Source organism: Schistocerca gregaria, chromosome 7, assembly GCF_023897955.1.
Source record: "Schistocerca gregaria isolate iqSchGreg1 chromosome 7, iqSchGreg1.2, whole genome shotgun sequence".
In the NCBI taxonomy this organism is placed as follows: Eukaryota; Metazoa; Arthropoda; class Insecta; order Orthoptera; family Acrididae; genus Schistocerca; species Schistocerca gregaria.
Window position 1 is genome coordinate 464177774 of NC_064926.1, and position 13535 is coordinate 464191308.

Here is a 13535-nt window from a genome sequence, read left to right on the forward strand (position 1 = left end):
CCCATGCAGTGTCAAGGCGAACAAGAGGTGACCGAGACGCGTAATCAATGGCAGCCCATACCATCAAGCCGAGTGATACGTAAGTATGGCGATGACGAATAAACGCTTCCAATGTGCGTTCACCGCGACGTCGCCAAACACGGATGCGACCATTATGATGCTGTAAACAGAACCTGGATTCATCCGAAAAAATGACGTTTTGCCATTCGTGCACCCAGGTTCGTCGTGGAGTACACCATCGCAGGTGCTCCTGTCTGAGATGCAGCGTCAAGGGTAACCGCAGCCATGGTCTGCGAGCTGATAGTCCATGCTGCTGCAAACGTCTTCAGACTGTTCGTGCAGATGGTTGTTGTCTTGCAAACGTCCCCATCTGTTGACTCAGGGATCGAGACGTGGCAGCACGATCCGTTACAGCCATGCGGATAAGATGCCTGTCATCTCGATTGCTAGTGATACGAGGCCTTTGGGATCCAGCACGGCGTTCCGTATTACCCTCCTGAACCCACCAATTCCATATTCCGCTAACAGTCACTGGATCTCGACCAGCGAGAGCTGCAATGTCGCGATACGATAAACCGCAATCGCGATAGGCTACAATCCGACCTTTATCAAAGTCGGAAACGTGATGGTACGCATTTCTCCTCCTTACACGAGGCATCACAACAACGTTTCACCAGGCTACGCAGTCAACTGCTGTTTGTGTATGAAAATCGCTCAGCACATTGTAGGTGTCGCCATCGGCGCCAACCTCGTTTGAATGCTCTGAGAAGCTAATCATTTGCATAGCACGGCATCTTCTTCCTGACGGATAAATTTCGCGTGCGTAGCACGTCATCTTCGTGGTGTAGCAATTTGAATGGCCAGTATTGTAATTCCCAGCCACTGTCGCAGCCGACCTCTGTGCCTGAGTAGCAGTGGTGTCGTAAGCATGAGCCGCAGTTGCATACGCTCTAACTCGGAGACCGAGGAGTTATTTGTTTGAAATCAAAGCTTCGCTCTTCTGAAGTAAATCATAGCCAGCCAGCTGCACCCAGTATGCGCTTAGGTGAGAGCTGGCGCTTGTCTGGGTCTTTGCTTTAGGCTATCAACTTATTCGGAAATCATTGACGATATTAGTGTCTTCAGTTTATGTATCTTTAACCCACATGTGATTGGATCATTGTACCCATTTGTAATTGTTTGTATTGTTTACTCAGCGACTAAAATAACATTAATGCATCTAGCAATAAATTGTATTGTTATAGAGACCTTAATTTCATTTAGTAGCTTGATCGAAACTCTTATAAATATTCCCATGTGGGCTGTGGTACCCAAATTCCATGTTCAGTTGAGCCATCCTTGTCTAATTCAGGTAGTGAACTACATAGTTACCCGTTACGTGTCTTTGCTGTTTTATTTTTAAGTGATCTCATGGGGAGCGATCGGTTCACTGCAAAGGTCAATGTGTTCCGAAGTCGTAGCATCTCAGGAGTATGCTAAATGCTCAACTGATACGTCGCAATGTTCCACGATTTTTCGGGATTAATTATAGCGAAACATTTTAGTGTCATCATCAAGAACAGATATCTGTTTGGAAAATCAGGAGCGAACAGTACTTTGAAAACGATCCAGTTAAATGCTTTAATAAATGCAAAATGTGTATTGAGAGTAAGAGGAAACTTGCCTCAGATTTCAATTAAACGATCTTCAGTTTCATTTTAACATGATCGATTTAGCCTCATCTTCAGATGTACCAGATAAATATGCATCAAACTGATGTGTGGTATGTTTATCTTAGGATCATGTCATGCAGTAGCGTGCACTGTGGAACCAATGACCCACAGTATTACTCACGAGGTCAAACCATCCCCGACAGGCCGTACACATCGATGTGTTGTATGTGTGTCAGGTACATCTAAATATGAGGCTAGAAGACTCGAAATATAATTGAACAGCATTTACTTGTAGTCTGTTGCAAATTCGTTCTTACTATCTGTTTATCAGACGATTGTGTTCGCATAGTGCCATCAACGAAGGAAAGATTAAATACAAAAATTGTAATTAGATAATTCTTAGGTGCTGCTTCGAAGTCCATAACAGAATAATATTAATCACGAGTGCGTGTCTTAGCTACGGTTGGTTAATTATCAGTTTGCATGTCTGTGGGTGATATTTGCCACATTTCAGTACGGTGTACGGCATGTTAGTATCATTACAAATATTATTCATTTTTCAAGTCAAAATACAGCTGCATCCCGTCTCCCACTGCACCACATCCTGTGCTACTCTCAGACTTGCAACGTTCTGTTATGTAGAAATGTGGCAGTTATGTTGTAGCGCTATTGATCTGCAGGTGGCAATAAATCTTGAGTAGTCTGATCCAGTTACGTACGATAGCTTGGAATGACATACATCTAAGCAGCCAGAAAACACCTATAAGTACGGTGATTATAGATTGTTTCTCTTCACACCTGTCGTTTGGCAGGCGCTTGAGACATAACATCACCCTTCACGGTTCAAACGTGATTGAAATTTGTTAAAGATACCTGATTATTTTTCAAACAGTTTTTATTTTTCTGTGTAGTGTATGATATTTTCCTGGAATACCTTTCGAGACGTTCATAACATACATAAAATATGTGTGTTGAGGATTCTCGTATATAGTGATCACTTTCAAATCAATTAGCTTATAAGGTCATACAGTTGTCCGAAAATAGGTTAAAAAAGAAGAGCAAAATGTAATTTTATTATTTTTATGTATAGTTTTTTCTTATGTACAACACTATTTACAATATTTCTCGTCGTCGGAGGTGAGTGCCATTTCCGGCTTGTGAGACATTAAATATCAGAACAATAATATCGACGACAAATAATTTAAACGAGTAGTATAATTCATATTATTGAACTAAAAAACCTAAGAACAAACTTTGAAAGTTCTACAGTAGTTTGTTTATGAACAGTCAGAGTTTGTATTTTCATTTTAAGTATTTAGATAGTTATAGTCAAAGAACAAAATTGTACTTTATCTGGATACAATGTTCGGCATGTTTCATTCCTAACCGTGGAACGTCCTCATTGCATGCAGTAGATAAGAGACAAGCAAAGAAAATATTAAAATTTTGGTGCCCTGAAAAGCTTTGCCTCCTTTGCAATTGCTGTTTACGAGGTGCAGAATCTGGTTCTTCGTTTCTGGTGGTTCTCTTCTACAGTTAAAAGAGTTCACCGTCACTGTACCTCAGTGGAGGCAAAACTTTTGAGACGCACGTCCCGGCGTTTTCCTGAGAGACCCATGTTTTGTTGAGGGGGCTACCCTAGCGGGCCACAAAAGAGGAGCGGTGGCCCGCGAGGGCGCCCTGCCGGGTGGACTAGGTGCGCGGCGGCGCTAGTCGGCGTACATGAAGATGCCGACGATGAGGCCGTACAGCCCCAGCACCTCGGCGAAGATGAGGATCAGCACCATGCCGATGAAGAGCCTGGGCTGCTGCGCCGTGCCGCGCACCCCGGCGTCGCCCACGATGCCCACGGCGAAGCCGGCGCCCAGCCCGCAGAAGCCCACCGACAGCCCGGCGCCCAGGTGCTTGAAGCCCCTGCAACAGCCGGCATGTCAGACACAGCGGCCTCGTACGAGGGATCATCGCCTCGCCAGTGCTCTACTGTGCTTCGTATGCCGCATCAACTGGGCGGCTTGTGCTGAGAAAGATGTGCACACAGACACACAGAAACAGAGAGAGAGAGAGAGAGAGAGAGTGAGGGCGCGAGGGAGGAGGGAGGGTGGGGAGAGACGAACAGAAAGTGACACATACAGAGAGAGAGAGACAGAGAGAGAGAAAGAAATGGAGAGAGAGAGAGAAAGTGAGTGAGGGAGAGAGAGAGAGAGAGAGAGAAAGAGACAAAGGAATGGAGACAGAGGGAGAGAGAAAGGGAGGAAGACACAGACACACACACACACACACACACACACACACACACACACACACACACAGAGAGAGAGAGAGAGAGAGAGAGAGAGAGAGAGAGAGAGAGAGAAAGGGAGGAAGAGAGACACATACAGAGAGAGAGAGAGAGAGAGAGAGAGAGAGGCACACAGTGAGAGAGAGATAAACAGACGAAGAGAGAGAGACAGACAGAGAGAGAGAAATCTTTGCAGAGGCCTCTCTTCAGGAACGGATATCTAGAAGCTCAAGAAGAAGAATATTTAATAAAACAGTCACGAAGACACCTGAGTTTCATGTGCTTGAATGTTAACAAAATAGTCTTCTTCTTTTTATTAGGCCAGAAAATAATGAGTTGATGAGGCAGTTTGTAGTTTTTAATTCTAATAATCTTCTTTATAAACACTTTATGATAGCAGTCACTAAATGCATTACTGAATGTGGTATTACCAGTCGCTAAGAATCTTAATGAATTTAATCCAAGACGTTCTGTGAAAGCGCTATAGGCTGTACATATGAAACTCCTTTATTTCATTGGAGCACAACCGGTTTCGACCCTCTTGCTCGTTATCAGTTGCCTGAGTATAAAAAATTATGCATAAATACAAAAATTCATTTTAACTAATGCGTAAGAAAAGATACAAATCCACCAAATTACTCACAGAATATGGAATTTTGCCATGCAAATTACCAAATTTGTTCCGTATAGTCACATATTTCAACAACTGGCTCCGTCAAATAACTCTAATCTAAAATTGTAAAGAATATGGAACTACAACACATAGAAATGCACATCGTCATTGGTACCATGGTCTGTATGTGGCTCTTGCGCGAAAACTGACGAAATTCATACCTATAAGGAATATGAACGAGAAATTTGCTAAATTCTTACTAGCTTCCTATCGAATAATATACACAGATGGATCAAAACGCGCTAGTGGCACTCTGACTAGGAAAACATGAAACGATTAAAATTTGTCGCTGAAATGCTGAAGTGCGTTTCTCAACACGTTGATGAATACTTTCGGATTCTCGGTAACACTACAAGTACTGAAACATCACGTCAAACAATGCCATAAGACCCCCTGGTGTATGACAAAGTTCAGCATATGGTGTACTTGCAGGAGAGGAACACCGAAGTTATTTATGTATGCATAAAAGATCATTGCGCCCTTTACGGCAATGCAGTTGCTTGAAATTTAGCGAAAGAAGTGATTACCACGAACAGTCAGGAATAACGTTACAGCCCACATTCGCATTTCGTACTTCAGTTCAAGGAACTCAATGAAATAGATCGGGAAACGAGCGGTTCAAATTGCAGGAGAACATCGTAATACTGAAGTAAACGCACATACACCGCTGGTATACAAAACAAAAAAGTTATGAAAACTTTACGTAATAGTGACCCGCTTAAAATTCAATCATGAACGCTTTATACATTATTTGCACCGAAACATGAGAGTGGACTTGCCATTTTGTGAGTGCGGATAACTAGACGACATTAACCTTAACCTCACTGTAGTCACCTGTTCGCGATAGAAGCACACAGCTGAACAGCAGACATCCTACTTCGTCAGTTGCTAAAGTTGGGATACAGAGAACCTCACAGCTTCACAACGCTTCTGTAAGTCGCCGATGTCGGGTCAATCAAACCACTATCGAATTTCCTTGTTGTATTGTGTGAAGATGTGACATTTTATGGCTCAATGGGTTTGGCAAATACACTACTGACCATTAAAATTGCTACACCACGAAGATGACGTGCTACAGACGCGAAATGTAACCGACAGGAAGAAGATGCTGTGATATGCAAATTATTAGCTTTTCAGAGCATTCACACAAGGTTGGCGCCGGTGGCGACACCTACAACGTGCTGACATGGGGAAAGTTTCCAATCGATTTCTCACAGCAGTTGACCGGCGTTGCCTGGTGAAACTTTGTTGTGATGCCTCCTATAAGGAGGAGAAATGCGCACCATTACGCTTGATAAAGGTCGGATTGTAGCCTATCGCGATTGCGGTTTATCATATCGCGACATTGCTGCTCGCGTTGGTCGAGATCCAATGACTGTGAGTAGAATATGGAAGCGATGGGTTCAAGAAGGTAATACGGAACACCGTGCTGGATCCCAACGGCCTCGTATCACTAGCAGTCGAGACGACAGGCATCTTATCCGCATGACTGTAACGAATCGTGCAGCCACGTCTCGATCCCTGAGGCAATAGATGGGGACGTTTGCAAAACAACATCCATCTGCACGGACAGTTCGACGACGTTTGCAGCAGCTTGGATCAGCTCAGAGACCGTGGCTGCGGTTACCTTTGACGCTGCATCAAAGACGGGAGCGCCTGCGATTGTGTACTCAACGACGAACCTGGGTGCACGAATGACAAAACATCATTTTTTCGGATGAATCTAGGTTCTGTTTACAGCATCATGATGGTCGCATCCGTGTTTGGCGACATCGCGGTGAACGCACATTGGAAGCGTGTATTCGTCATCGCCATACTGGCGTACCACCCGGCGTGGTGGTATGGGATGCCATTTGTTACACGTCTCGGTCACCTCTTGTTCGCATTGACGGCAATTTGAACAGTGGACGTTATATTTAAGGTGTGTTATGACCGGTGGCTCTCGCCTTCATTCGATCCCTGCGAAACCCTACATTTCAGCAGGATAATGCACGACCGCATGTTGCAGGTCCTGTACGCGCCTTTCTGCATACAGAAAATGTTCGACTGCTGCCCTGGCCAGCACATTCTCCAGATCTCTCACCAATTGAAAACGTCTGGTCAATGGTGGTCGAGCAACTGGCTCATGACAATACGCCAGTCACTACTCTTGATGAACTGTGGTATCGTGTTGAAGCTGCATGGGTAGCTGTACCTGTACACGTCATCCAAGCTCTGTTTGACTCAATTCCCAGGCGTATGAAGGTCGTTATTACGGCCAGAGTTGGTTGTTCTGGGTACTGATTTCTCAGGATCTATGCACCCAAATTGCGTGAAAATGTAGTCACATGTCAGTTCTAGTATAATATATTTGTCCAATTAATACCCGATTATCATCTACATTTCTTCTTGGTGTAGCAATTTTAATGGCCAGTAGTGTACGTTATGCTGTGAAGAATACTAATCGTGTAATATGTGGCATGGCTGTATAGCTGTCAAGACAGTGCCAAATGTGTAAACAATCATCATGTTACACTTAACTAAGCAGTATGACCATAGAATCTTAATTTTTTACACAACATCCTCAAACATCATCAGGTCGTCGGTAGAGTTTGCTTTAACGTTTGTGCGGAGAAATTTGTTCAACGGTTTCTACGCCGCAAGATGTCTCGTAATGTTCTCGCAGATAATAAGCTCTTGGACGTTACACCCTTTATCTCGTGCGATAAACAAAGCTCTGTGGACAACACAGATAATCGTCCTTCACACTTATCTCGGCAGCCACAGTTACAGTCTGCACCTGGCTCTTCGATACCCGTGGTAATTATCGAACATCTTACATTGTCAACATGACTCTGAGGATTATGACTCCGTTCCAATTTTTTATCATATTTAAAACTTTAGAGACGAGCGACTTTTAAGATACTAAACTCAAATTCGGGAAACGCGAGGTTCAATTTACCGCCAGGCACCTGATTCGTGGTTGTCTTGTATCTTATAAGACGATTACTGCCATTGTGCCCGACTGAAATTCATGGATTATTTCTTTCTACATCCTTGTTCACTCCGTATTTAGTGATCTCAGTAGCGAATTAAGGGTAAAATCTCAACTCCATTTTTCAAATGTTAGTAATTCCAACGAAACACAGACTTCACTTCACACAGGCTAAGAGTCGTGTATCTCTCTTTGTGAAAGAAAGGAAGTCGTTATAAAACACAATTTTTACGATTTATTTGGAAGCTGAAACTGATTTGATACTTTAAATCGTGATCCATTGCGCTCCTCATTTATTAGTTTCTTTCATTTCTGTTCTGTTTTGGCTGGCCTCGGTGGCCGAGCGGTTCTAGGCGCTTCACTCCGAAACCGCGCGACTGCTACGGTCGCAGGTTCGAATCCTGCCTCGGGCATGGATGTGTGTGGTGTCCTTAGGTTGGATAGGTTTAAGTAGCTCTAAGTTCTAGGGGACTGATCACCTCAGATGTTAAGTCCCATCGTGCTCAGAGCCATTTGAACCATTTTGTTCTGTTTTGAACCTGTAAGTCTCTATATTCATCACTGTCGGCTTTTTCCTTTATTTTGCAGCGAATTTGCTATCGTTCCATAATTGAAATACTTCACGGCGTGTTCACACTATTTTGAAGGATGTAAGTACACTGATATTATAGTCAGTGCTGAAGTATAGCAATAATTTCCAGATTCACTTAGTGTTTGTTAAGTTATTATTATTCTGATTATAAGTCATTTGTTTTTCTTTTTTGCGGCCATATTTTAACGTAGTGCTGAAAGTTCTGTTTACTTGGTACTCCTGCCCAGAGAAAAAATTACGTCACGAACTGTTATGCCTTACGTTGTTCACCATACGCTCCCTCACACATGTAGTATCAATTTATCTTACCCGTAGATGATTGTATTTCATTCCTCTTAAGATTCAAGACGGCCTAATTACAGTTTCTGAATTTTCTAAGATAACTGTCCGTAGCATTGGCAGCAGCCAGGAATCCGTAAAAATCAACAGGCGCTTCTGTTGCTACGCAAGGTAAGCGAAGCAATATTTGCCACCTATAGCGAAATATAGCGCTTCAGAATGTGACGAAACAAAGCTTGCGACTTAAGTGTTTTCTATCTCCGTCCTTCCACATCTCGATCCGAAGAACGACAATACGGAACACCATTTATCACTAGTGGTGTGCTGCTTCAAAGGTCGTTTCGACTAAATATCTAGGTATATATGAAGGTAGTATCTGTTCCCGAAAGAATAGATAGCATTGATGACCGTGCAGCTTCTCTAGATTGAAATGATAATTAAATCCACACCCTAGCTGCAAACAGGGGTTGATATACACCATTGTGGAGATGTTGAAAATGTGTGCCCCGACCTGGACTCGAAACTGGGATCTCCTGCCTTCGGGAACAGATACTACCTTCATATATAATTAAAATATGGCCGGCCATTGACCTTCTTGTGCGAACACACATGCCTCAACTCGTACGGGACTTGGTAGATTAATCTGCCACGAGTAATGAGTGTGATGGGCAAACATCTGCTAGGGGCACTACGACTGTAGTGGTGTGGACGTGTTGGGAATGTGGGGCTCACGGGGAGCGTGCAAGGGGTAAGTCCCTGCAGGCGCACTACCCCTTGTGCTGATCATGGCTCAGATGTATAGAGCGTCTGCTATGTAAGCAGGAGGTCCCTGTTTCGAATCCCGGTCGGGGCACACATTTCCAACATGTCCCCAATGATGTATATCAACGCCTGTTTGCCACTAGGATGTCGATTTAATTATCATTTCGTAAATATCTAGGTGTAACTCTGCAAAGCGATATGAGCACGTAAGGTCCGCAGCAGGGAAGATGAATAAGCGACTTAGGCTTATTGAGAGAATACTAAGAATGTGTAATTCATCTATAAAGAAGACTCCGTATGGAACACTTAAGATCCATTCTTTAGAGCTTTATAGAGTGTTTAGGATCCCTAACAGGTCGAATTAAAATAAGGCACCGAAGTAATTCGAGGTGTGCTATTAAATTTGTTACCGGTAGGTTCGATGAGCACGCGAGGGTTACTGAAAGGTTCCGTGAACTCAAATGGGAATACCTGGAGGGAAGACGACTTTCGTTCGAGAACCACAGTGAAGAAAATTTAGAGAACCAGCATTTGCGGCTGAGTGCAGAACGATTGCATTGCCACCAACGTATGTCTCGCGTAAGGACGGCGAAGACAAGGTAACAGAAGTCAGAGCTCGTACGGAAGCATTTAATGCTTTTTTCCTCATTTCATTAGCGAGTGGAACAGGAAGTGAAATTAATACGCCATGTGGTGTCTTGCCGAGTTTGTATGTAGATGTAGATATAATTATGAGGAAAACAATTTCACAGCCATTCTAATCACTGCCGTCTGCTTCAGCTACTAAGAACAAGCTGACAAAATGACTTCTGTACCAAAGCAAAACAATATAATATACAATTGCCTGTAACGCGACCACAGTGGAGTTTGTCACTGTTTACAGTTAATGACTGTCTGTCCAAAATGGAGCAGTATTCGATACAAAAACTTAGAAGCATATTTCTGAGCTTCCCAAATAATTAAGTTCGCTGCTTTTGCTTTTCATATAATTACTAGTCTTGGAAACAAAAGAATTAACCTCCTGACGTATTTTCGATATTTCCGCTCAATAATGTATTATGGAAAAATTTTCTGTAGTCACTCATTACATAGAAAGTAAGTAAAGATTCCACAAAAGCGAACTCTAAGAATAATATGTGGTGTGTACCCACGGACGTCATGTAGGTACATCCTCAAGGAGCTACACATTTTAATTGTATCGTCACAGTACATATATTCGTTAATGAAATTCGTCATTAATAATCCATTACAATTTGAGAAGAAAAGTGAGACCTATACCTACAACACTTAAGGAGGGCGGATGACATTTATTACCCGTTATAAAAGCTGTCACTGGCCGAGAAAGGAATTCAATATGCAACAAAAAGTATCTTTGCTCATATTTTGCCCAGTAACATAAAATGTCTGACAGTTAGGAAAGCAAATTTAAGAAAAAAAATTGTTTCTTAGTGTAGTTGCGTGAATCAACAAAATGGCTCTAAGTATTATGGAACGAAACATCTGAGGTTATCAGTCCCCTGATCGTAGAACTACTTAAACCTAGCTTAACCTAAGGACATCACATACGTCCATGCCCAAGGCAGGATTCGAACCTGCGACGGTAGCAGCTGCGTGGTTCCGGATTGAAGGGCCTAGAACCGCTCGGCCACAGCGGCCGGCGCGATGTTAACACTAATCATGCTTACATAACGCGTAAACTGACTTCTTCCGCATCATTTTACCAAAAGAATGGTTCAAATGATCTATGGAACTAACTAATTAACTCACATACATGAATTTAATACATGGTGTGGAAGGATTCAGTACCTGTAAACCGAATCGAATATACAAAACCTGTTCTAATTAGAAGAATATTACTGCTGTAACTAGAAAAATCAAGTTACCGAATGCTGGTCAAGATTCTCGTCAACGAATTGTTTGCACAGTAGAATATAACATGACTCTGACCGTACGAGAAGATTCATCAAAAGCAGCCCCTGTGATTAATGGCGTTGTGGACGACAAGATACTTTTTTTTCGAACCCGGTGCTCAATGATGTGAGTGGACTGTGTTTAGTGTTTGGAGTGAGACTGGTGATCGTAACTTTGAACAGTTCCTAAGAGCTTAAGTTACTGCTGTATAGAGTATTTTTTCGATTAAAAAGTTAATATTCATTTACGAGCATTGCTTTCTTACCTTAGGCCCTCAAAATCCCCAGCCAGTTTGGCATACTTTGTACTTATGGAAAATGTCAAGTTGCGTAGTACGAAGGTCTTTCTATAAGTAATGTCCCACATTTAAAAAAAAAAAAAGCCATTTCTATACATACATAAACGTCCTTGTTGGTGCTTCACATTTGATGTTTGTTATGTGCGCCGGTGAAGTTTCGAAACGTTCTGGCAGTGAGACTGGTGATCGTAACTTTGAACAGTTCCTAAGAGCTTAAGTTACTGCTGTATAGAGTATTTTTTCGATTAAAAAGTTAATATTCATTTACGAGCATTGCTTTCTTACCTTAGGCCCTCAAAATCCCCAGCCAGTTTGGCATACTTTGTACTTATGGAAAATGTCAAGTTGCGTAGTACGAAGGTCTTTCTATAAGTAATGTCCCACATTTTTAAAAAAAAAAAAGCCATTTCTATACATACACAAACGTCCTTGTTGGTGCTTCACATTTGATGTTTGTTATGTGCGCCGGTGAAGTTTCGAAACGTTCTGGCAGTGAGACTGGTGATCGTAACTTTGAACAGTTCCTAAGAGCTTAAGTTACTGCTGTATAGAGTATTTTTTCGATTAAAAAGTTAATATTCATTTACGAGCATTGCTTTCTTACCTTAGGCCCTCAAAATCCCCAGCCAGTTTGGCATACTTTGTACTTATGGAAAATGTCAAGTTGCGTAGTACGAAGGTCTTTCTACAAGTAATGTCCCACATTTTTTTTTTAAAAAAAAGCCATTTCTATACATACACAAACGTCCTTGTTGGTGCTTCACATTTGATGTTTGTTATGTGCGCCGGTGAAGTTTCGAACCGTTCTGGCAGATGGCAGAGACGTAGTACAGCGGGAAAACGGCGTCTACATACGACTCACGTTACAAGCAGCGTGCTGTTATTAAATTCTTGTGTGCAGAAAAAGAAACTGTGGTGAACATCCATAAACTTTGTGTGCAGTGTATGGCGATGGTGTTTGGTTTGTGAGACGCTCAACTGCGCGGTTCTCAGCGACCGTACAAAGTCCAAATTTTCTCACCGTCCAATTTTTTACTCACTGAATTATGATGATGATGATAATGAAATGATGAAGACAACACAAACACCCAGTCCACGGGCAGAGAAAACCCCTAACCCTGCTGGGAATCGAACCCGGGACACCGTGATCCACAGGCAGCAACACTAGCCACTAGACCCCGAGCTTCGGACATCTATGGCGATGCTGCAGCTGATAGGAGTACAGTTGGGCGATGGGTAAAGAAAGTTGCAGCCTCAGGAAATGCAGAAAAAGAGCTCCACTGTCAGCCACGCTCGGGACGTCGTGTCACAGCCACTGCTCCAGACGTGCTGAACCGTGTAGATGCCGTTACTCCTGCTGACCGGCACATCACAGCTCGACAACTGGAACTACACACTTTAAAGATGACGAGAGTGTCAGTCATGCAGTGAAAACAGGGCTACGGCTACAAGACAAGAGCTTTTACCAGCAGGGAATACGTGCTCTTCCACAACGTTGGAACGTGGTGAAGACCAAGTAGAAAAATAGAACATGGACAAGACATATTGATGTATATTGTCACAAAATTCTGATAGATATGTTCTGAGAAAGAAAATGGGGCATTACTTATCGAACGATCCTCGGAGTTTAGGACACACCCCTCTTCGGTATCATCAAAGGGACCACCGTCTATATTTTCACCAATCTCAGACTCTTTGAGACACTGGGGACAGCTTTGAGATATAATTCCTCAGATTTATGACCAGTCTGCTTATTAGGAACAGCAGGTTAACAGCTCTACTGATCTTGCGCGCTATAATGGTAAAATAAAATAAATAATGGTAAAATAAATTTGTACATCAGCAGCCTTGGCTGCAATATAGACAAGCTACTGAACAATAAAATTGGAGCAGAAACTATCCGACTGCATTAAAAGAAAGGAGAAGTTACAAAATAAGAAGCAAATTTAAATCCCTGTCGAACAAGGAAGAGCACTTTTAAGACAGTAGTCGTTTCCTACTCTTAGACAGGAAGAACGAGGAGGGCAGGGGCATACGTCCTTGAAAACATGACATGTAACTCTTGTGTGTTCAAGTGGTTAGATAGAATGAGTTTTGATAAAACACTAAGATCGAG

The 13535-nt window shown here is 42.6% G+C and overlaps 1 protein-coding gene across 1 annotated transcript in view; it reads right to left on the reverse strand.

Annotated features, from left to right (window-relative positions):
• Positions 1-2718: 2718 nt before the first annotated feature.
• The window catches only part of LOC126282041 (V-type proton ATPase 16 kDa proteolipid subunit c-like), a 40381-nt gene continuing 29564 nt past the window's right edge, over positions 2719-13535 (reverse strand). The window contains exon 3 of the mRNA XM_049981455.1: positions 2719-3566. Within this exon, the coding sequence (XP_049837412.1) occupies positions 3362-3566 (205 nt within the window). The 3' untranslated portion in view covers positions 2719-3361. The remainder of the gene's footprint in view (positions 3567-13535) is intronic.